Source organism: Callospermophilus lateralis, chromosome 8 (assembly GCF_048772815.1).
Source record: "Callospermophilus lateralis isolate mCalLat2 chromosome 8, mCalLat2.hap1, whole genome shotgun sequence".
NCBI classification, from domain to species: Eukaryota; Metazoa; Chordata; class Mammalia; order Rodentia; family Sciuridae; genus Callospermophilus; species Callospermophilus lateralis.
In genome coordinates, this window is record NC_135312.1 from 90,810,721 (window position 1) to 90,836,146 (window position 25,426).

Below are 25,426 nucleotides of genomic sequence, written 5' to 3' on the forward strand. Positions count from 1 at the left end.
AGCAGGAGCCACTGATGTTTTTAGGGCTACTAAGATTTATCTGGGTTTTAAGATACCAGTGCACTGGTATAACTTTCTTCAAAACCCGAAGCAGAGATTTATTTAAATGATTCATCCTTAGCCCTGAAATATTCTCATCAGGTTTTAAATAGCAGTAACTCTTGTAGGAAAAACCCTATTTTCGGTATTTTTAAAAGTGAAAGATTCACACTGGAATTGAAAAGGGAGGCCCAGATGCTTTGACCAGGTGTGACTCAGCAAACCTCTGTTGATCTTTTTCCATGGGGTTTGGGTGTTGCAGGGAAACCTACTCCGTGTGCTGAGGGAGGGGAAGGGGAAGGCTGGGCTGGACTTGGGTTACTGAGGTATGTGGGGAGGTAGAGGGGAATGTAACAGGGAAGGTGGATGCCTCAATTCTAAAGATTAGTACATTTATGAGAAAATGATCTGTGCCAAAATGTAGGCCTTTGGGTTTGATGGTGGGTTTTTTTGTGTGTGTGTAAGAGACAGACAGATATTCATTATCCTTGCGAGTTGTTCCAGTTGGGCCATACATTTATTAGGGAGTGATGATTGCCTAATTTTGTGACCTTTTCATACTGTCATATAGACATAAATTAAAATATATAATTTTTTTTGTTGAAATACTCTGCCATTTAATCTTTTGTTCAGTTAGGAAAGCATGGAGATGTTTTTCAACCTGTGAATTCCCTTGCTTTTGTAGTTCTTTCTGAGTTGGGGTGGCTGGGAATCTCTGACCCATACATGGGACACTTCTACTTTGCCTGCCCTATCCAAATGTACGACTGCCTCTGGACTCCTTCATTATGGATGACCTAGCCTTTGAATTGCAGGAGTGAGCTCCAGCACTCAGCTGGACCTCGCCCTGCCCAATAGAGGTCTAGTTCAAGGGCATTGCTACCTTTTGCTTATAGCTTAACACAGAAAATATAATATTAAAATATAGCAAAGATTTGTTGGTTTTGTTTAGTACCTTACTTAGTAAGCATTCATTCATTTTTTTTTTCATGCATTCCTTTGGAATCATTTTTTTTAATTCATCTCTGAATTACTTTTTTCCTAAAATAACACTCTTCTCCTTTGAAATTACTGTATGGGTAGATAGTCAGGTTGCTTGAATAATCTTTCCTCTGATTTATTAGTTGCCTTCTTGCTTAGGTACATTTTCTTCCCTGGAACATACTCCTGTTCTATTCCTTGTTTTGAAGGGGATTTTGCTTTGGGTCTTTTTGCCTTGATTTCATTTTCAGGGATTTTGTCCTGCTAAGTAGGCAGGGAGATCTTGCTGTTTGGTGAAGGGAAAGAAAACAGCTGCTGTAGCTAACCGTGAGCCTGCCTTTCGGCCAATTCAACTGATAACTCTTTAAAAAGCAGCTGCTTCTATCTGCCCTCTAATTCTAGCAGGAGTCCAGGAAAATAGCTTATGTTTGAATTTACACGTTCTGCAACTTGGCCAATTCAGTATGGTGTCATTACTATTTCTTTAAATGCACAGGACTACTTTTTCCCTGTAGCTTTTCGTTTCCTATGAAAGATGCAGGAAGAAGGAGTAGGCAAAGAGGGGGAGCCGCAGGAGCCCAGCAGGGCGAAGCTAATCAAGGCAGCTGTCTTTGAATAGCTTTTTCCTCCAATGAGATGAAGCATCTTTTTCATCTTACATAAGCAGACGTTTGCAGATTTTTCCCATGCCGACCTGAACATTCCCTGCCTCTGAACTTCCATTTCCCTGCTAGTCCTTAACCCCCCAGATGCCATCTGGTGTTCTTAACTGTGACCTTTGGATGTGTTTTGTTTCTCTAAGTACATTTTCAGAGTTAGAGACAGCAGTTTTGCCTTTTTGGATTAGTTTGTAATGTATAGTGTCTGTTAAGCTTTACAGATAGTAACTATTCAAGAAATCTCTTTCACTGGTTTGACAGAAATGCTCACATAACTGTTTTTGTGCCCTGGTCAGTAGTTTAGGCTGCAAGGATGGTATTTTGAGGAGTGGAGGAGCTGAGGCACCACATAATTATATGTTCAGTGGAGGGTCAGACACACTCTGTGCTCCTAGACTCTAGTCTTCCTTACTTTTTTACAAAGATGCTCATTAAGAAAGTAATGTTTTATTGTTTTAATCCCCCAAATGCTTTGTTTCACTTGGAATATATTTATTTGTTTTTTGGAGTTGGAATCTGAAGGGCAGATTCCCTTTGCTTTTATTCTTCCTTATCATTCATATACAAATTTCTGTCAATGTGTACCTGCTAGCATCATTCTTTTCAGTAGGGGCTCCCATTAGGCAGCCGTGAGCACTGGAGTCAGGAGGCCTGGGTCCCCGTTCTCTCCTTGGCCTAGGAAACTTTGAGTTAGGATTGCCCTCAGGGTTTCCAAAACCTCATCTGCAAAGTGACTAGGACATCTCCGGATTCTTTTATCTCTGCCTTTCCATGGATCTTTCTTTTCATTGAACTAGATGTACCAGTACAGCTTAGTGAGAGTTTAAATGTGGAAGATCCCAATTTTCCCTGAAGTTAGATATCATACAGCTAGATGAAGACATTGAAACTTGAGGATTTATTAAAATCATTAAAGCAATGCTAAAGATGTAGTTTGAGGGGGCTGCCATTGTAGCTTAGTGGTAAAGGGCTTGCCAAGCATATTTGAGGCACTGGGTTGAATCCTTGGCACCACATAAAAATGAATAAGTAAAATAAAGGCAACAAAAAAAGTTGTATCTGTTTTAAAAATTATTAAAAATTATGTAGTTTGAAACCATGTCTTCCTGGTGCTTGTTTATATACTTGTATTAAGGTAACTCAACCATCTTCTTGTTTTTCTAATTTCTGTTTCATATATATTTTTTTCTTCTAGACAGCTGAATAAAGCAGTTCCCTACCCCCTGTTCTTTCCTTTTTCCAGTCACATATTTACAAAGAAGACAGTATAGTAACATTCTTTGAAGAATTAAGTCTAATGTATTAGACACAAACTAGAGATGTCTTAATGATCTGTGAATGAACAGCACACATTATTGTGGGCTGTGAACCTGCCTAGCCTTTCTACAAATTCCCATCAGTCAGGCACATGGTGCCCTACCTTCCTCGTTCCTTCTCTTCCTTACAAGAACCTCACTGAATTGGCTCTTGGAAAACACTTAACATGAGTCAATGGCCAGAACCACATTTCCTGCCATCCTCTGTGTTGACTTTCTGGTTGAAGTCACATGAACAAACTATAAACCATATCTATTCATGGACCCAGGATATCACTAAAGACATATCTGAGCCTTTAGGAGGACCTCAAGTTGTAGAGAGGGCAAGCCCCCCTTGCCTGTCCTCCTGTTTTGGTAAGGAGTTCCTGTCTCATTTGGGGCTCGGGTGTCAGGATGAGGAGAGGATACTATGCTTGGTGTAATTAGGAATGATGAGCACTGTAGGGAACTCTGGATGATGTGACAGTCCTTCTTCCCTACCCTCAACCCCAGTACTACTTTGGAACTTATCTTGTACTGTCTCCTCTTGGTATTTTCTTGCATGCACTTCAGGAGAGCTGAGGATGAATGGTAGGTTTTCCTTAGAAAATGGACCCTAGGAGAGCTATGCTAGGAAGGTGTATTCTAGACATGGATCTTAATTTATAAGATTAAATAGAAATAAGATTATACATTTTTTAAGTTAGCAAGTAAAAAGAAGTGACCTAGTAATATTGAAAAAATTACTGGTTAACACTGTGCTTTGTGAACCTAAATTGCTTAATTTTCCATGTGCTTCTGGAAGAGTGGAGGTCTATATAAAATAACAAAATTTTGGTTATTGTTCAGAATGAAGAATTAAGCTCTATAGATCAAAATAACATTTCTATTGATTTTTTAAAAATGATATTGTTGCAGACTACTTAAGCTGCTTTGGTCTTCAGCGAATCCTGAGAAGTGAAGAGATGATGCTTAGCATATTGTATACATTTTTTAAAAATTTTTCTCTTTATGCTTTAGACAACAGAGACCAGACGTGGAAGCTTAAAATACAGACATTTTTTGATGTCACCAGCCCAACTCCAGTTGGTGGTCAAATGATCATAGCCATCCCTGAATTAAAAATACAGAAGACAAACAACATTAAACTTCAACCTGGGAAAAGGACTGTTGAGCTGTCTGTGAAAATTAACAAGGTGAATGATGGTGCTTCCTGCAAAGCCCTGGTTGAAAGTGAAAGCTGTTCAAAAGAAATGGTTAGAAAGAAGGGTCCAAGTAGGAAAAAAATTCTATTTTCTTTTTTCTTCCCATTTTATCCTCTATTTTAAAACCTTTTTATTACATTTTGTGAGAGTATGAACCAAGGAATATATATATATTTTTTAATTTTAAGATTAAGAAAATGGAAAATATGTGATGAATTTGGCAGTCTTTCCTCTCAAGTCAGTTACATTTGGATTTTTTTCTGTAGTATTTGCAGTATCTTAAATCCAAAATACTTTCTACATTTTTAAGTGCAGTGAGTATTTTTGTTACTTGTCAATAATTTTGAATGCTGATGCGTATTCTATACGGAGAATTCTAATTCTAAACTCATGATCTTTCTTTGGCAGGAGTGGGATGGATTTTACCCCTCCCCCACTTTCTATTTCTCTGATTGATAAATATGAACTGGAAAAGATGGAGCAAAATCACATTCCGTAACTATTTAGATAAAGTCAGAACTCCACATAATTTCTAGTTCTTGTCTTGAAAGAACAATTAACTTCAAAGTCCAAGTCTAAGTGTTAAGAATGTAGGGTAAGTGTGTGTTAAGAATGTAGGATAAGTGTCAGCTGGAGAGTTAGAGGTAGGAGGGGTTGTTTTTCTGAACATTCATGTTTTTCTGTTCTTTCCCTTCCTTTTTGGTGTGTTAATCTGTGCTAATCTTCTAGCACATTGATTTTTTAAAAAATATTTTTTTCAGTTATAGTTGGGCACAATACCTTTATTTTATTTGTTTATTTTTATGTGGTGCTGAGGATCGAACCCAGCACCTTGCACGTGCTAGGCGAGTGCTCTACCACTGAGCCACAATACCAACCCTCACATTAATTTTAAAAATATTATCAGTAGGTTGGTATGATTTGGCATAATATAGATAGGGAGACTTGTATTGCATAGAACCTAGAGTTCCTGTACTTGACTATATGAGAAACTGACATAATGCTCTTGGTCATGTTATTTTTCTGAAAATATGCCACATTTCTTAGAGTGACTTACTATATTTCTTAAAAGACTATTCCTGTGGAAACTTGGTGGCCTCATGGACATGGAAACCAGACTGGGTACAACATGACAATTCTTTTTAAACTGGATAAAGATTTAAATATTGAAAGATCAGCTAAGGTAAGTAAATATTTTTAAAATATTCTGTGAAAAATGACATTTCTTATTGAAATAGCAGTATACATCTTTGGAGGTAAAGAAGAAACCAGCAAAACTTACAACTCTTCCAGAGTAGCAGCATTCCAAAGCATCTATGTATATGTATTTAAGTTTATATTTTAAATGGATCAGACTTTACATATTATTTTGGCAATAAATAGTCACCTTTGGTGCTTTTATATATTTCTCTCTCCCCCTCTCCCCCCTGGTGCTGAGGATTGAACTCAGATCTTCACATGTACTAGGCAAATGATTCACCACTGAGCTATACCCCAGTTCCTCTCCTGCTGTGCTTTTAAATTGTGCTTTATATTCAAGTAATACATATGTATAATTTTAAAGCTCAAATATTACTAGAGGATTCATATAAAAATGGGATTCTTTGCCCAACTCTTCCTGTTCCTATTTCCTAATCTCTAGAGCCAAAATTTTTAATTTCTATTTATTTCTTTTGCCATTTCTTTTCATTTTCCCAAATAACATGTTTTAATTGGAGTTTTCTAATTTTTCAGTCTTGCCCAGTTCAGGATACAGTGCTAAGAATTGGAAAGAGCTGCACTTTATTATTTTTTAGATCTCAGCCACTTCAAGTGCCATTTCCTTATATGTAAAATATGCATGGTAAAAATGGGGTAACTTGGATCTGGCTTTATCACAGTCACAGTGTATAGCAAGTGGTAACAGTATTAATCCTGCTCATAGATTTCCTCTTTCCTGCAACATCAACCTTTGGCATTTACAGTTGGCAGTGGTTGCCCTCTGGTGTCACCTCTCACATTTGGTGTTACTTTTCCTGCCAGATACCAACCACAATTTGGAATATGTCCTTCAGGAGCTCATTTTCTATTTTTATTTTGTTAAGTCATACAGTAATCTTAACAGTATGACGTGTGTGTTTTTGTGTGTGCATGCCTGCAGAGAATAACTGAGAAGAACGTACTTGACATTCATTCTTACTCTCACCCTCTTGGCTGAGGACACATGTTCTCTCCCACAATGATTAATTGTGTGTCATCTTCATGAAAATGTAAAAAACATTGAGTCATTCCAGCTTGCTACAGAGAATGAAGAGGGACTTCTGCCTTCTTGTATTTGTGGTAAACAATTCTATTTCATTCAGGCTAATAAAGTTGCATAGTTGTTCATTACATATGAAGATGTCAACCTTTGAATTACACAGCAGCAGGAGTGAAGAGGGTACGTTGCCACATACCCCACATTCATCTGTGGGTGCAATGTGCCCTTTTACTGTGGCTTCTGTAGAGTTCTTTATTTCTGAGGCTCATTCATTCAGTCTTAGAGCACCTATTGTGTTTGGGCTACTATGCTAGGTATTGGTGATACAGCTGGGTATAAGACATTTCTCTTTGAGACTCTGATAAAGCTGGTTATAATAAAGGGGGATGAGCACTTTAGAGAACTAGAGTACTGTGGAAGCACAGAGCAGGGCATTCTGGGAAGACCCCTGGAGGTGACAAAATCTATGTCCTGAGGGGTGAGTAGAATTTGCAATGTAGAAGAGAAGCAGAGAGACTTGAAGGGAGAGTGTGTGTTTATAGTAGTGAAAAATTCCGGTGCTGCTGTGTTTAAGCTTGAAGTTTACGGACAACAGATGATGTCATTAAGGCAGGCTAAGGCAAGACCATGCACAGCCTAGTTAGCTGTGTAATGGAATTGGTGCTTCCCCAGGGCAGCGAGGATTCTTGGAAGGGGTTGGGTAATGATCATACTTGTGTTTCACAAAGATTGTGTCACTTAGATTGGAAGAATAGCAAGAGCAGAGGCCAGTTAAATGACTATAGTGATAAATCAGGAACAAGGTCATAGTTTCTTGCTCTACAGAATTGATAAGGGAATAAAATTGGAAGAGAATTTCACAGGTAACTTCATTAACTTTGATGATGTGGGTGACAGAAAAAATGTTTAGAATGCTGTTCAATTGAGTGTTTTGGACCTCTTATTTGATGAAAGATAATTATGTTCTTTAAGTTAAATTACTCAGAAAGAAAAGCAGTTTTGGGTGATGGGACAGGGCGGAGATCCCTAAGGAATAATATTTGATGGGTGTTTCATTATACAGGTCAGGAGCTTAAGAATTAGATCTGAATTAAGGATATAGAATATGTGGACCTGCTTTAAAATTTTTTTCTTTGTCATTAGGGCCTAGGATAAGCAAGCACTCTACCACTGAGCTGTACTCCCACTATAGCAGAATAGAGATAATTGTACCCTTTTGAAAGGGATGAACTACCTAAGGGACTGTATAGAGAGGACAGAATCCCAGGGGATCATAATAAGTAAAGAAGGGAGGAGGCAAAAGCCTATAGTGGATTCTAAGAAGGAATGGTCAAAGAGGTCACTCATTTGAGTAGGGAGTTATAGAAGACAGAGGGAGAGAATGTTTTAAGAGGCAGGAAATATTAAAGAATGTCAGATGTTGTAAGAGAGTTCAAATTAGAAAAGATTGAGAAAGATCGTTTAGGTTTGGCAGCAAGGAGATCACTAGTTACCTTAACCAGAATGGAAATCAAAGAATGACTGAAGTGAGGACTATGGGGACAGTGGTTACAGGCTACCGTTTTAAGAGGTATTACTGGGAATTGTAATGGTAGCCAGTTAGGGTTCAGGAGATTGGTTATATACCAGTGACTGAACAATAAGGAAACATATCGAAGTAACAGGATATGTTTTCACAGATGGAGAAAGGTGATGTCCATATAGAATGCATTAGAATTGGAACTAATAGTGTGAATTCATGCCTTTCATGTGTGTGGATAAAGAAATAAATGTAGATGTAAATGCATGTGTGTGAATGAATGTCATTTCTGTTCTTTGAGTTAAATTCCTCAGAAAAACCAGGTTTGCTGTACACATACACATACATCCCAGTCCTTTCCCCGAGGTCCTGGGAATAGTGGCATTCTTTCTAGAAGCAAAGAGCAGAGCTTGTTCCCATATCTTTTTTTTTGTTGTTGTTAGGGGATGGTAATATCTTAAAATGATGTTTATTGGGCTGGGGGTGCAGCTCAGGTAAAGTGCTTGCCTAATAGCATGTATGAGGCCCTGGGTTCAATCCCCAGTACTGGAAAAAAAATTATCAAGTAATAGGTTAAAAAGATGAATTTGACTTAAAATAATCAATAAAATGATTATTTTAATTTCAAAAGTTAATTTTTATTGTATTTGGAGGGTGTATACAAGGGATTGAATCCAGGAGTGCTTTACCACTGAGTTATATCCTCAGTATTTTTCATTTTTGTTCCCATATCTTGATTTCTGAATACCACTGTCTTCTAAAAGGAATCAGGGACCTTTGGAAGAAATGTTTGATTCTGGGGCTGGAGTCTGAAATCTTGTGCTGTGCCAGAAAGTAAGGAGGTACTCAGGAAATGTGACACATCAAAAGGACATAGGACTGGTGAAATTGGTGTCTTACTGGCCAAATCTGGGAGAATTTGAACATTAAAATAAATAATGATTGTAAAAGATTTTAACCCATTAATCATACTGAAAATCCTTGAGTATGTACTTTTGTAAAGAAAGAAGTGAGTCAAATGGGAGGGAAAGAAAGGAAAATCATTTCATAAGAGTGTCAGTTAATAAATGCAGAAGGAATGGTAGAACTAGACATTTAACAACAATGTAGCATAAGTAATTCATGCAAGAAATATAAACAGATGCCAAAATTTGAGTGTAAAAGTAGTATGAAATATGGTATATTGATGTAGACTCAAAGCATCACTCAATAATTATAATGGAGAAAAAATACAGAGTCACCTAATAGCTACTATCTGGACTAATTAAGATTATTTTCACCAATGAAACAAAGTGACATTGTGTCCACCCAATAAACTATCACATGAAGGACACAGCATTACTTCTGCTTGTACCTCCAAAAGCAGACAGCCTGAATTTAGTTACAGGGAAACATCAAGACATTCCTATTTGCTAAAATTCTTAAATCTATTTCTCTTCAACTTATGGTAATATCAAGGAAAAACTGAGGACCATTTCATGTGGGAATGAACTATAGAGGCATAACTAGTAGTTGTGGTGTGTGGTGTTTTTGTTATAATTTATGTTATTGGGACAACTGATGAACTTGTATGGGATCTCCTGGTGAAGGGTATGCAGGAGTTTTTTGTACTATTGTTGCAACTTGTCTGAGTCTAAAGTTGTTATAACATTAAAAAGGACACCATTAAAGGGATGAAAATCAACAAGTGTAAAATCCTGAAGAGAAGGGACCAGCCAAGAGGGAAAGACTGAAAATAGTTGAAGAATAGGGAGAGAATAGAGAGAGTCTTTGATCAGGCAAGAGGGGACGGCATCCACCCTACTCATGGATGGGTTCACTTTGGGATGACGGGCTCTGTGTTTTGGTTACAATAGGGGTTTAGGTAGAATAGCATATATAGAGGAAAGGATACAACTTGAAGATGGAGGAAATTTTGAAGGTGTCTGGGAACACTCAAGTCTATTTCCTATGTGTGGGACTTGCAAACTGTTCTTTCTGCAGAGTTATAAGAGGAAAAAGTGAACCTGAGAAAAAATGTTTAGGGAATTCTGGTCAAATAACTTTTTTTTTTTCTTCTCCTGGGAACTAGGTTGTAATGCTATCTGCTGAGCTTAATTGGGGCAAGTTGGAAATTTGAGGTAAATAAAGGTTTAAGATGGCATTCTTGAAAAAGGTCAGAAATGCTGAGGTAACTTGGTAGCATTGTTAGGCAGCATTGAAGGTCCATTTGAGGTTGAAGACCGTGAATCTCTGAGAATCAGAATACCTTTACTCTGAAAGGTTATTGATTTCAGATTGCAACACATCAGGCTGGCTGTTAAGTGGTGTTTTGCAAGGCATTTTAAGTATGTGGCCTGGTTTGAAAGTGTTTCCCTGGCCTTCTGCCCACCCTGCTTGTGCACTTGCTAGTTAAATCCCTCACTTTTGAGCAATTCTTTAAAGTTTGAGGTGAAGCTTGATTTGAAAAGTAAGTCTATACAGTATGTCTCTACCTTATTTGCTTCTGGATTTGTGGGTATAAATGCTATGGTTTCTAAAATTACCTTCTTATTTCTAAAATGAAATAAAAGCAACAATTCTATATTGTGTAAGAGTCTTTTTTTTTTTTTTAATTCATATAACCAAAGGTCACCTTGGGACCAGAAAAGTAGTTGTGTAGTTTATGTAATTTATGATTTAAATTGTTCACCTTTAGGCTTTTCAGATTTTTACAATGCAGACTCATCAGGGGACATGAATATGAGAAAAACTTTAAAAGAGAATCCTGATCATTATACCCTGTATTTCTTTTGTAAGATTTCAAAAATCTAGCTCTAACAATCACATAGGAGTCTTAAGGTACATTTTATTTGGTCTATAAAACCTTAACTAGGACATTTTAGTCAGTTTTGTATTTTGCTCTTACAAGTTTCAGAAGAGAGCGGTGCAGGTGTTAAAAGAAGAAAGGACAAAGGAGTAAGATAATTTAACTTGAAGAAGAGCTGAGGAGATGCTTGGAAGTTCTTTAGTTTGTTTTCTGATAACTTTTGTTTTTTTATACTTTGATAGTAGGATACAGTGGAAGAGGAAGTGACCTTAGAGAGGAACAGGTGAGATTGATGTCGTCTATGGGAGAGATGCTCTGGTAGCCAAGGGTGTTGACACTAAAGTGGTGACTGAGGAACAGTCCATATTCAGTTGCATTGGAAATTTTCACATGGTCTATCTGCCCATTTGTCCATTTGACTGTGGTGGTTGAGGTTGTGTTGAATTATCTCTCGTGACTCCCTACAGCTAATTCCATGATTGTCCAATAAAGGAAACCAGGATGAGACAGGAGTTAAAGATCTTTGCAAGTTTTAGGATCAATGTGTGCTTTTGAAATTAAGATAGAGTATAGGTTAATGCCAGACATAGTAAAAGTGAGATGATCTCTAGCTTACTTTTGTTCCTATTCAGGTAGGTTCTTCAAGGGAATTCAATTTCTTACCAATCTTTTCAGATGATTTCAGATTTGCTTGTGTTTCAGCAAGCCAGCATCTGCATCTTTGGCCTCAGTGTCTTATGTCCTGGCTAGAGTTTCTTAGTCTTATTTTTTCTAGCCTTTCTCTAATAGTTATATGCCAGACTAGAATTCCTTTTTGTGTTTTATTTATTGTAACATAGAACACATATACAGAAAAATACACAGAACATAGGTGACAAATTTAATGTGTTATCAGAAAATAAACACTTATGTAACCATCACTCCAATCAAGAAATAGAATAGCGTGAGCACTTCAGAAGTTCCCCTTTGTGAGCCTCCATAATCATTGCTGCCCCCGCTTCCCTGTGTCTCACTATCCTGACATCAAGCCCTGGCTTATTTTTGCTCATTTAAAAATTTTATATACACAGGACCATGAAGTACGAATTGTGTTGTGTCTGGCTACATTGACTCATCAGTATGTCTATGATATTCAGATACTTTGTTGTGTGTAGCTGTAGTTTGTCTATTTACATTGCTATATAATATTCATAGTTATTACAATTCTGCTGTTGAAATTTGAATTGTTTCCAGTTTTGGCTATTTGAAGTAATGCTGTTATGGACATCACTAATATAATACTTGGAACACACACATATGCCCTCAACCCCATTTCTGCTGGCAGTAGGGAATTGCTTAATTATAGGGCTTGCACACGTCAGCTTTCATAGATAACACCAAACTATTTTTCCAAAGTGGCTGGATGAGAGTCACCTTTGCTCCACATGCTCACATGCTCACCAATAATTGATACTGTGTCAGATGGGACTTTAAACACTTCTTTCTTGTCACCAGCCCCTCCTTATCTTACCTATATTACTCTTATTTCCTGGCAGGTTTATTGGTACCCTAGGCTTGCTTTATGGAAAAATATTCCTATTTAAAAACTATCTCATTGAAATTTATCTTTCTTGCTTGCTTCTCTTTTACTGAGGTTAGATTCATGTGTTTTAATGTTTTGCTTACTAGGTCACAAGACAAGCAGCACATTTGAGTAAGACAAAAGGCCTTGGGGGAGTTACAAATTTTGGGTGCAGCCCGTGCCTCATAAATGTTTAGGATCATTAAAGGAATGCAGGCCTTTAGAGAGGGGAAACTGCTGACTGCATTTCTTTGTAGACATGGTGGAAATATTTTGATGACTGAAAAAAAATTTTTTTTAATGCTGAAAGGAATGTGCTATAGTTTCCATGTTTGTCTTTAGAATTCACAGTATTGGAAACTTAATCCCCAAATTCATATGTTAATGCTACTTGGAGGTGGGATCTTTGGGAGGTAATTAAGATTAGATGAGGTCATGAGGGTGGGGCTCCCACAGAGACATTAGTGGTTTTATAAGGAGAGAGCTGGGGGTGTAGCTCAGTGGTAGAATAATTGACTAACAAGCACAGGGCCCTGGGATTGGTCCCCAGCACTGAAAAAAAAAGAAAAAAAAAAGTAGCATTCTGTGATATCCTCCACCAAGTGAAAAGGCTCCTCCAGCAGCCAACCAGATTCAAGTGGTATCTTAAACTTCCCAGCCTCTAGAATCATGAGTTGAATAAACCTCTCTTTTTTCAAAATTACCCAGTTTCAGGTATTTTGTTATAGCAACAGAAAAAGGAATAAGACAAAGTGACTCTGGAGCAAATGGTTTAAGTATGAAAAAAGGTAATATGAGGAAAAAAATCAGCCTGCACTTTAAAGATTAATAAACAAACAAAAAATAAAACATGAGTGTTGTGATATCATAAATTCTTCCAAACCCATAGTTGTATGAGGGAACCTTAGAATGTGACTCTAGGAAAGTCAGCTTTATTAGTTTGGGAAGCCCAGTTGATTTTTTTAAGGTGTATATTTTTCAGTTGTAGATGAATGTAATAACTTTATTTTCTTTATTTTTAGAGCTGGACATAATACCTTTACTCTATTTATTTTTCATGTGGTGCTGAGGACTGAACCCAGTGCCTCACATGTGCTAGGCAAGTGCTCTACCACTGAGCTACAACCCTAGCCCACCCCCAGTTGGTTTTTTTTAGCAAAAGTGAAAGCTTTGTGTGTTAGTGGGAATGGGAGATGGGGTTGATGGAATAAAAAGTGCCCGTCACTGCCTGGTTTTGCCACTTCTGTCCAGATAAATTGTCTTATCCTACTCATGGAGTGCACTGGATTGACTAGGAAATGTGTGTTAATAGCATAAATATTTTTGAATGACAATTATGGTTTGCCTTTCTGGAAAGATAGAGAATCCATTCATTGATATTTGTCTTTACCATAGCTTATTCCATAAGAGTCTTTCAAGTATTCCCTATATAATGTGATTCATTTTGCTAAAAGCAACAGAGGGTAGTTGTGGTTTATACTTGCTGTTTTATAGTTGCTGTTTATATTCACTTACTGGTATTAAGATTCTTCTATTAATTTATTGTAAGAAAGTAAATAATGTAATAATGTGTTTCTCAGTTCCCAAGCCAGAAGAAGTAAAATATTGCCAACTGGTATTATAATTAGAAAAAAGTTTGAGATTTATTCTTTTTTTTAAAAGTTTTTTCACTTCATTTTTTTATTTCTTAAATTCCCATTTAAAATTTTTTAAAAACTTATTTGTTTTAATCTTTTATACATGACAGCAGAATGCTCTTCCATCCATTGTACAAAAATAGAGCACAATTTTTTACTTGTCTGGTTGTACATACATGAAGTAGGGTCATACTATCTGTGCAATCATACATGTACCTAGGGTAATAATGTCCATCTTATTCCACTGTCTTTCCTATCCCCATGTCCCTTCTCCTCCCTTCCCCTCCTTTGCCCAATCCAAAGTTCCTCCATTCTTCCCATGCTCCTCCCCACCCCCCCTTGTGGATCAGCACCCACTTATCAGAGAAAACATTCAGCCTTTGGTTTTTTGTATTGTCTTACTTTGCTTTAGTATGATATTCTCCAGCTCCAACCATTTACCTGCAAATGCCATAATTTTATTCTCTTTTATTGATGAGTAATATTCCATTGTGTATATATACCACAGTTTCTTTATTCATCCACCTATTGAAGGGTATCTAGGTTGGTTTCACAGTTTGGCTATTGTGAATTCTGCTGCTATAAACATTTATGTGGCTGCATCACTGTAGTATTCTATTTTTAAGTCCTTTGTTAAATTCCCATTTTTGTCTTTGTACTTTACACAAAAAGAGAACATAACTCTAGTGGAATTTTTCCTTTTTCTTTCCAAGTGCTACTCTGGGCTCTCTAAAGATCTTTAGGATGCATAAGCCAAATGATGTGAAAGTCATAATAATCAAGGTATGTTTCCATATTGAGAGTTTGCAGAGACTGTGAAGTATGTCCCCTTTCATGTTAGTTTCTTAGGGCTGTCAGAACAAATTATTACAAACAGGATAGCTTAAAACAACAAGAATGTGTTCTCTTGTAGTTCTGTAATGTTGGAAGTCCAAATCCAAAGTGTTGGCAGAGCTGGAGCTCTTCTAAAGACTCTAGGAACACCCTCCTTGCCTCTTCCTGCTTCTTGTCATTGCCAGCAATCCTTGGCATTCCTTGGTTTGTAGAAACCTCCTCTAGTCTGTCTCTGTCATCATGAAGTTCTTCTCTTTTCTCAGAAGGTCACCAGCCATTGGGTTAGAGTCTGGTATGACTTCCTTCTAACTAAACTAATTTTATCTACAACGGTGCTGTTTCTGAATAAGGTCTCAGTTTGAGTTTTTGGGTGGACATGATATTTGGAGCCAAGGTGTACAACACAGCACACCTTCCTTCATCCTCTCCTTGTCAACAGTTTGAAGATTTCCAAAATGGCTACAGGCAGCGTGTTCCCCAGGGTGGGCCACAAGAGCAGTTCACCCTAGGTGTGGGCAGCCAGTGGGTGCATGTCACGTAAACTATAGTTTGATTTGGATTAGTATTATTATGTATTAGTAGTTCCAAACCATGCCATCGATAGTCCCCCAAAATCTTTTTTTAAAATATTTTTTTAGTTGTAGGTGGACACAATACCTTTATTTTATTTATGTGGGGCTGAGAATGGAACCCCAGGGCCTCACACATGGGAGATGAGCACTCTACTGCTGAGCCACAGCCCCGGCACCCCCCAAATTCTTTTATTGGTCCAAGTTTTACATATGTGTGGTTACTCTTTTTTCATAATATAGACGTAGGTCTGGATTCAGCACATTTCTATTATTAATCATTTGATAAATGTTATACTCTACATGGAAGTTAATTTGGAGAACTCTGAAGTTATGTAGTCATGCCCAGGTACATAAAGACTCCTTACATATAGTCATTTTTTTAAAAAAAATTATATATACATATATATGTACACACACATATATACATATATAATATATATATTTAGTTGTTGAGGGACCTTAATTTTACTTAATATGCAGTGCTGAGAATCGAATCCAGTGCCTCACACATGATAGGTAAGCACTCTACCACTGAGCCTGAGCCCCAGCCCAGCCCCTCATATAGTCATTTTGAAAGCAAGTTTATAAAAGTTTGAGTTTGCTTGGAACACAGTTCATGTTTCCAGTCCTTGCCTTTATGTTAGTCAGATTTTTGTCATTGTGACAAAACTGCCTGCCAAGAAAAACTTAAAGGAGGAACAGTTTATTTGGGGTTCATGTTTTCAGAGGTTTAGTCTGTGGTCAGCTGACTCCATTTCTCTTGGGCTGAGACAAAGCAGAACATCATGGTGTGATAGTGGAAAGCTGTGCAGCTCATGGAAGCTGGGAAGCAGGGAATGAGCGAGCAGGTGAGGAGCCAGGGACACAATAAATCCCCAAGGGTATACCTCCAGTGACCTGCTTCCTTCAGCCACCTCCCACCTGCCTACAGTTACCACCCAATATTCCATTCAGATTATTAATTCATAAAGTGAATTAATCCACTGATGAGGTTCTAGCTCTTGCAATCTAATCATTTCACCTCTGAACATCCCTGCATTGCCACATGAGCTTTTGGGGGGACATCACTTATCCAAACTAAAACATTTTATTACTTGCATTTAAAAGAAGTTAGAAATAAATAACAGTATTACAGTGATCATAAATAAGAACAAACTCAATGAGAATTACTTCAAACTCCTTTGGAGTCACTTTAATGTTAAAAAATTTTTAAAGGGAAAATATGAACTGTGAGGATTAATATGTAATTTTTTATAATGTGTAACTTTTTGTATATTTTAGTTCACACATGAAATAGTCTATTAGTTTTAATAGTATTTTTATAATTGAAATTTGCTTTTTTATATTTGTTAATTGATTTAAAATTAAGAAAGAATAAATGTAAAACATGCTGTTAGTGGATACTTTCGTTGGGACAATTAGTAAAAAAGCAGCATATCTTTGAATACTTTTTGACTACATTGGAGATGTTTTATATAGAGATCCAATATACAAGTTGGTCAGATAGATCCATATAGAAGACAGTCAAATTGAAACAAAGAAATGCTTGCATTTCTGGAAAGACTGCTGCTAAACTCACAGAGGGTGTCTTCAAATAACTTGATCATTATTTCATAAACCTCTGCCACAGTCCAAGATAAAAGATGTTGCACATATAGTCAACATTCTCAGTGAAATTCTTAGAAATCGGGAAAATCAATCTCTGCCTCCTGGAAATAATTCTCTAAACCTTGCAGAATTTGTTTGGAAATATTTCTTTATGTGTGACATTTTTAGAACTTTAGAAAATCGTTCTTTCTAATCTTACATCACAGATATAAAAAACTTTAGGAACTTTCAAAATCCCATCTTAGACAAGGTGGAATGTTCATTATGAAGTTGGGGCACAGATGAGACAAGTTTTTTTTTTTTAAATTTTTTTTTTTAGTTGTTGATGGACCTTTATTTTCTTTATTTATTTATATGTGGTGCTGAGAATTGAACCCAGTGCCTCACACATGCTAGGCAAGTGCTCTACCAGTGAGCCACGACCCTAGCCCAACAAGACAAATTTTGAAAAGTTAATCTCAACTTTGAAGTATAGGTACTGTGTCATCCTAAGAAGACATGGACACGTGAATTATCTCAGATTTTGCTCTCTGCTGTAAGCAGTTATTCTCCTTGAAGTTATCTATTTTTTCCCCCTGGGTGTAGTTTTACAAGAGATTAATCATATATAAACATGTTTGCAAATAGCCAGAATCTTTCTTGAACAATGTACAGTGAAATATCAAGCTTTTAATTCTTCTTTGATTTATTCTTTATAACAACACAATATAAGGGAATGGGTATTTACATAGAAAAAGGGGTTAAAATTTGAAGATGAATGCCAGGAGAAATAGCAGATGATGCTGGCTATCCATGCCTAGAAAAATCCAAACAGGAATGCCCCAGACGTTTTCACCAAGAACTGGACACTTGTTCTAAACCAGTGGATCAAATAAAATCTGTGGTTGATACCATCTAGCCATTTTCTCTCATTTTGCAGAAGAAAAATTGGAGAAGTGGAATTACTTTTTTATTCTGGAAGCATTAGTAATAGTTTGAGTAGATCTCAAGGAAACCAAGGCATTATTTGAAATTTAATGTGAAGTGGAGTTTATATGACTTTGTGTTGAATTCTTTTCCAAAATATTTGTGTATATTTGGTCTCACCTGAAAGAACATTTCTAAGTTAAAAACTAATGGTGTTGGGGCTGAGGCTGTAGCTCAGTGGCAGAGCGCTTGTCTAGCATGTGTGAGGCACTGGTTTGATCCTCAGCACCACATAAAAAATTAATTAATAAACAAAGACATTGTGTGTTCATCTACAACTTGTCAGCTATGACATGATAGATTGGCAAATCTGGCCATAAATATATTAAATTTTTTCCCATAACTGGGGATTGAACGCAGGGCCTTATGCATGCTAGCCAAACGGTCTACCACTTAGTCATGTCCCCAGCCTTTTTAAAATTTTTGTTTTGACCTTGAGATAGGCTCTTGGTAAGTCACTAAGGCTGTCTTCCGACTTACATTCCTCCAGCCTCAGCTTCCTAAGTAATTGGGATTATAGGTATGCACTACCATGCCTGGCTTTGGCTACACTCTTTATTAACATAAATATCTAAAGAATAACAATTTTGAGAAAGTTGTTGGCATATTTTTAAAAGTTAAGACTCAAAATAGCAGATATTATTTTCATTACTACAACAAACCAATATGTAGTAAATTATTTCTTCTTTAAAAATGTTAATAGAATAAAAATATGAATCTAAGACTTTTTCCTTTTTTGTACTTTAATCTTTATTTTACTTTATGTATTTATTTATTTATGGTACTGGGGATTTAGCCCAGGGGCACTTTACCACTGAGTCACACCTCTAGTCCTTTTTTTTTAAATACTCATTCTTTTTTTTTATTGGTTGTTCGAAACATTACAAAGCTCATGACATATCATCTTTCATACATTTGATTCAAGTGGGTTATGAACTCCCATTTTTACCCCAAATACAAATTGCAGAATTACATCAGTTACACATTCACATTTTTACATAATGCCATATTAGTGTCTGTTGTATTCTGCTGCCTTTCCTATCCCCTACTATCCCCCCTCCCCTCCCCTCCCATCTTCCCTCTCTACCTGATCTGTTGTTGTTCAGTTCTCTCCCTTGTTTCCCGCCCCCCGCTTTCCCCTCACAACCTCTTATATGTGATTTCATATAATGTTGAGGGTTTCCTTCCGTTTCTATGCAATTTCCCTTCTCTCTCCCTTTCCCTCCCACCACTTGCCTCTGTTTAATGTTAATCTTTTCCTCATGCTCTTCCTCCCTGCTCAGTTCTTAGTTGCTCTCCTTAAATCAAAGAAGACATTTGGCATTTGTTTTTTAAGGATTGGCTAGCTTCACTTAGCATAATCTGCTCTAATGCCATCCATTTCCCTGCAAATTCCATGATTTTGTCATTTTTAAGTGCTGCGTAATACTCCATTGTGTATAAATGCCACTTTTTTTTTATCCATTCATCTATTGAAGGGCATCTAGGTTGGTTCCACAGTCTAGCTATTGTGAATTGTGCTGCTATGATCATTGATGTGGCAGTATCCCTATAGTACGCTCTTTTAAGGTCCTCAGGGAATAGTCCGAGAAGGGCGATAGCTGGGTCAAATGGTGGTTCCATTCCCAGCTTTCCCAGGAATCTCCATACTGCTTTCCATATTGGCCGCACCAATTTGCAGTTCCACCAGCAATGTACCAGTGTACCCTTTCCCCTACATCCTCGCCAGCACTTATTGTTGTTTGACTTCATAATGGCTGCCAATCTTACTGGAGTGAGATGGTATCTTAGGGTGGTTTTGATTTGCATTTCTCTGACTGCTAGAGATGGTGAGCATTTTTTCATATTGATTGATTGTATGTCCTCCTCTGAGAAGTGTCTGTTCAGGTCCTTGGCTCATTTGTTGATTGGGTTATTTGTTATCTTATTGTTTAATTTTTTGAGTTCTTTGTATATTCTGGAAATTAGGGCTCTACCTGAAGTGTGAGGAATAAAGATTTGTTCCCAGGATGTTGGCTCCCTATTTACTTCTCTTATTGTTTCTCTTGCTGAGAAAAAACTTTTTAGTCTAAGTAAGTCCCATTTGTTGATTCTTGTTATTAACTCTTGGGCTATGGGCGTCCTATTAAGGAATTTGGAGCCCGACCCCACAATATGTAAATCAGAGCCAACTTTTTCTTCTATCAGACGCAGAGTCTCTGATTTGATATCAAGCTCTTTGATCCATTTTGAGTTAACTTTTGTGCATGGCGAGAGAAAGGGGTTCAGCTTCATTTTGTTGCATATGGATTTCCAGTTTTCCCAGCACCATTTGTTGAAGATGCTATCCTTCCTCCGTTGCATGCTTTTAGCCCCTTTATCAAATATAAGAAAGTTGTAATTTTGTGGATTAGTCTCTGTGTCCTCTATTCTGTACCATTGGTCCACCCACCTGTTTTGGTACCAGTACCATGCTGTTTTTGTTACTATTGCTCTGTAGTACAGTTTGAAATCTGGTATCGCTATACCTCCAGATTCACACTTCCTGCTTAGAATTGCTTTTGCTATTCTGGGTCTTTTGTTTTTCCATATGAATTTCATGATTGCTTTATCAATTTCTACAAGAAATGCCGTTGGGATTTTGATTGGCATCGCATTAAACCTGTAGAGAACTTTGGGTAATATGGCCATTTTGATGATGTTAGTTCTGCTATCCATGAACAGGGTATATTTTTCCCATCTTCTAAGATCTTCTTCTATCTCTCTCTTTAGGGTTCTGTAGTTTTCATTGTATAAATCTTTCACCTCTTTTGTTAGGTTGATTCCCAAGTATCTTATTTTCTTTGAGGATATTGTGAATGGAGTGGTTTTCCTCATTTCCATTTCAGAAGTTTTGTTGCTGATATACAGGAATGCCTTTGATTTATGCGTGTTGATTTTATATCCTGACACTTTGCTGAATTCATTTATTAACTCTAGCAGTTTCTTTGTAGACCCTTTTGGGTCTGTTAGATATATTATCATATCATTTGCAAATAGTGATAATTTAAGTTCTTCTTTTCCTATTTTTATGCCTTTAATTTCTTTTGTCTGTCTAATTGCTCTGGCTAGTATTTCAAGAACTAAATTGAATAGAAGTGGTGAGAGAGGGCATCCCTGTCTAGTTCCAGATTTTAGAGGGAATGCCTTCAGTTTTTCTCCATTCAGAATGATGCTAGCCTGAGGCTTAGCATATATAGCTTTTACAATGTTGAGGTAAATTTCTGTTATCCCTAGTTTTTCTAGTGTTTTGAACATAAAGGGATGCTGTACTTTGTCGAATGCTTTTTCTGCATCTATCGAGATGATCATATGGTTCTTATCTTTAAGTCTATTGATATGGTGAATAACATTTATTGATTTCCGTATATTGAACCAGCCTTGCATCCCAGGGATGAATCCTACTTGGTCATGGTGCACAATTTTTTTGATATGCTTTTGTATTTGATTCGCCAGGATTTTATTGAGAATTTTTGCATCTAAGTTCATTAGAGATATTGGTCTGTAGTTTTCTTTCTTTGAAGTGTTTTTGTCTGGTTTTGGGATCAGGGTGATGTTGGCCTCATAGAATGAATTTGGAAGAGCTCCTTCCTTTTCTATTTCTTGAAATAGCTTGAAAAGTATTGGTATTAGTTCTTCTTTGAAGGTTTTGTAAAACTCCGCTGTATACCCATCTGGTTCAGTGCTTTTCTTGGTTGGTAGTCTTTTGATGGCCTCTTCTATTTCTTCCTTTGTTATTGGTCTGTTTAAATTGTGTGTGTCTTCCTGACTCAATCTGAGCAGATCATATGACTTAAGAAATTTATCGATATCTTCACTGTCTTCTATTTTATTGGAATATAGGGTTTCAAAATACTTTCTAATTATCTTCTGTATTTCTGTAGTGTCTGTTGTGATATTGCCTTTTTCATCCCGTATGTTAGTAATTTGAGTTCTCTCTCTTCTTCTCTTTGTTAGTATGGCTAAGGGTCTGTCAATCTTATTTATTTTTTCAAAGAACCAGCTTTTAGTTTTATCAATTTTTTCAATGTTTTTTTTTTGTTTCAATTTCGTTGATTTCTGCTCTGATTTTAATTATTTCTTGTCTTCTACTACATTTGCTGTTGTTTTGCTCTTCCTTTTCTAGGGTTTTAAGATGTAGTGTGAGTTCATTTATTTGTTGGTTTTTTTCTTTTTTTGAGGAATGAACTCCAGGAAATGAATTTCCCTCTTAAAACTGCTTTTATTGTGTCCCATAGATACCGGTATGTTGTGTCTGTATTGTCATTTATCTCTAAGAATTTTTTTATCTCCTCCTTTATGTCTTCTGTAACCCATTGATCATTCAGTAACATATTGTTCATTTTCCAGGTGATGCAGGATTTTTCCTTCCTTCTTTTATCATTGATTTCCAGTTTCATTCCATTATGGTCAGATATGGTGCATGGTATTATCTCCACACCTTTATATTTACTGAGAGTCGCCCTATGGCATAATATATGATCTATCTTTGAGTATGATCCATGTGCTTCTGAGAAGAACGTGTATCCACTTGATGATGGTTGATATATTCTATATATGTCAGTTAAGTCTAGGTTATTAATTGCGTTATTGAGTTTTATAGTTTCTTTATTCAGCTTTTGTCTAGAGGATCTGTCCAATGGCGAGAGCGGTGTGTTGAAGTCACCCATAATTATTGTGTTGTGGTCTATTTGACTCTTGAACTTGAGGAGAGTTTGTTTTATGAACGTTGCAGCACCATTGTTTGGTGCATACAAATTGATAATTGTTATGTCTTGATGGTGGATGGTTCCTTTTAACAGTATATAGTGTCCTTCTTTATCCCTTTTGATTAACTTAGGTTTGAAGTTGATTTTATTCGATATGAGTATGGCCACTCCTGTTTGCTTCCGAGGGCCATGTGATTGGTATGATTTTTCCCAACCTTTCCCCTTCAGCCTGTGTATGTCTTTTCCTATCATATGAGTCTCCTGAAGGCAGCATATTGTTGGATTTGTTTTTCTAATCCAGGTTACTAGCCTATGTCTCTTGATTGGTGAGTTTAAGCCATTAACATTTAAGGTTACAATTGAAATATGGTTTGTACTTCCAGTCATGTTTATTTATTTATTTATTTTAGTTTGGCTAGTTTTTCCTATTTGGTTACTTTCCCCCCCTTTACTGAGATACCTCCCACTGTTAGTTTTGGGAGCTATTTTTCAATTCCTCTTCTTTTAGTATTTTGCTCAAAATGCTTTGCAGTGCTGGTTTTCTGGCTGCGAATTCTTTTAGCTTTCATTTATTGTGAAATATTTTAATTTCATTGTCAAATCTGAAGCTTAATTTTGCTGGATACTGTATTCTTGGTTGGAATCCATTATTTTTCAGCGTTTGAAATACATTGTTCCAGGATCTTCTCGCTTTCAAAGTCTGTGATGAAAAATCAGTCGTTAACCTAATTGGTTTACCCCGCATGTAATCTGCCTCCTTTCTCTCGTAGCTTTTAATATTCTCTCCTTGTTCTGTATGTTGGCTATCTTCATAATTACATGTCTTGGAGTTGGTCTATTATGGTTTTGGATGTTTGGGGTCCTGTAGGCTTCCAGGATTTGGCAATCCATTCCATCTTTCATCTCTAGGAAGTTTTCTAGGATTATTTCATTTAATAGGTTGTCCATTCCTTTGGTATGAACCTCTATGCCTTCTTCTATCCCAATGACTCTCAAATTTTGTTTTTTTATGAGATCCCATATCTCTTGGATAGATTGCCCATGAGATTTAAGCATCTTTTCTGTGTTGACTGTATTCTTTTCAAGCTGATAAATTTTGTCTTCATTATCTGATGTTCTGACTTCTACTTGATCTAGTCTATTTGTAATATTCTCATTAGAGTTTTTAATCTGGTTTATGGTTTCTTGCATTTCTAGGATTACTGTTTGTTTTTGTTTTTTTAAATCTCTATCTCCTGGTAAAGCTTGTTCTTTGCAGTTTGGATTTGTTTGTTTAATTCGTTTTCAAAATATATTTTCATTGCTTGGACTTGCTGTCTCATGTCTTCTCTAATATTCTGTTCCATCTGAGTTAGGTATGCCTTGAGTTCTTTCCCTATCCATGTTTCTGATGCTTCTAGGTCCTCCTGTAGATTTAAGTTGTCCTGCATTGTTTGTAATCCTTTTTTCCCTTGTTTTTTCATGTTGTTCACGTTACTTTCCAGCTCTGTTTGACTGCTGTGTAATTGCTTGGGATGAAAGTTGGGGGGTAGGGGAAGGAAGGTGCTCTTAAAAAGAAAGAAGGAGAGAGAGATAGATAGATTAGAGGAGAATGAAAAGAACAATAAACCTTGAAATGGGAAAGAAAGAAGGAAAAGGGAAGAAAGGAACAGAGAGAGAAGAAGAAAAAAAAATTGAAGTCATAGAGATCCATTTTCTTCTCTTCCAGTAGGTGGAGCTGTGCCCTCCGCGCGGAGCTTCCGCCCTCTATGTGCCGATAGCAATCCCTGTAAGGTGGCTCCTGGAAGTCTCTCAGTCTTGTCAGTCCAGAGCTGTTTCACTTCTCCAGCCCTTACCCCCCTTCCTCCTGTCAGCCAGCCAGCCAGGTCCTGTTCACCAGAAGCGGTTCCCCAGAGATGTAGTTACACTTGCAGCCCCACCACATGTCCCATTTAAGCCCCAGTGCTGTGGTAAACTGGCGGCTAAGACTTTGGGAGTCGCCGCTGGTGATACGGGGGTTTGGGGGTCGGAAATCCCCTCTGCTTCCCTACAGACACGCCCCCTGAGGGATCCCTGAGGTTTCCTGGTTGCTTGTATCTGGATGGGGTGGGAGTCACACACCTGCTAAAGTGGATTCTGCTGGGAAGGAAATCCGACGGCTGAACTCCAATGACGTCACCTCTCTGCTGTGGCGGGCCCCAGGCTCCTTGCAGGAGTGTCCGAAGGGAGGGGTGGGACTGGTTCGACCCCGGTGGAGGGGTGGGACTGGTCCGACCCCGGTTGGCCTCAGCTCCTGGCTCGCTATTTCACGAAGGCTTGGCTAAAGACCTCTTCCTGCCAAGCTACGTCTCGGAGGCTAGTGCGACCCAGTCACGTTGGCTGCGGGCGGGCAGGTAGGCAGCCGCGCCGCGCCGCGTGGACAGCGGTTGGCGGATCTGGACCTCTGTGGCTCGTGACGGAGATTCGTTCGTCTGGGGCAAACTGTCACTTCAAAAAAATCCTAGTAGCTCCCGGCCGGTCTCTCTTCAGTGGGATTTTGCTAGGAGATTCTCCGTTGGTAGAATCTAAGCGTATCTATGCGTCTTTCTGACCCCATCACTGAGGGGGTATTGAAAGCGCTGCCTCTCCGCCTGCCGCCATGTTTGATCCCTCTCATTCTTTTTTTTAATTGATTTTATTTTTTAAATACATGACAGCAGAATGTATTACAATTCTTATTACACATATACAGCACAATTTTTCATATATCTGTTTGTATATAAAGTATGTTCACACCAATTCATGTCTTCATACATGTACTTTGGATAATCAAGTCCA

The 25,426-nt window shown here is 37.5% G+C and overlaps 1 protein-coding gene across 4 annotated transcripts in view; it reads left to right on the forward strand.

Annotated features, from left to right (window-relative positions):
• Nucleotides 1–25,426, forward strand: part of Manba (mannosidase beta) — a 105,333-nt gene that overhangs the window by 31,254 nt on the left and 48,653 nt on the right. For all 4 annotated transcript variants that reach the window (XR_013155567.1, XR_013155568.1, XM_076864810.2 and 1 more), the window contains exons 6-7: nucleotides 3,995–4,170; nucleotides 5,252–5,362. Coding sequence is in view for 2 of the 4 variants with exons in the window: in XM_076864810.2 (XP_076720925.2) it covers nucleotides 3,995–4,170; nucleotides 5,252–5,362 (287 nt within the window). In the remaining 2 variants the exon portion in view is untranslated. The remainder of the gene's footprint in view (nucleotides 1–3,994; nucleotides 4,171–5,251; nucleotides 5,363–25,426) is intronic.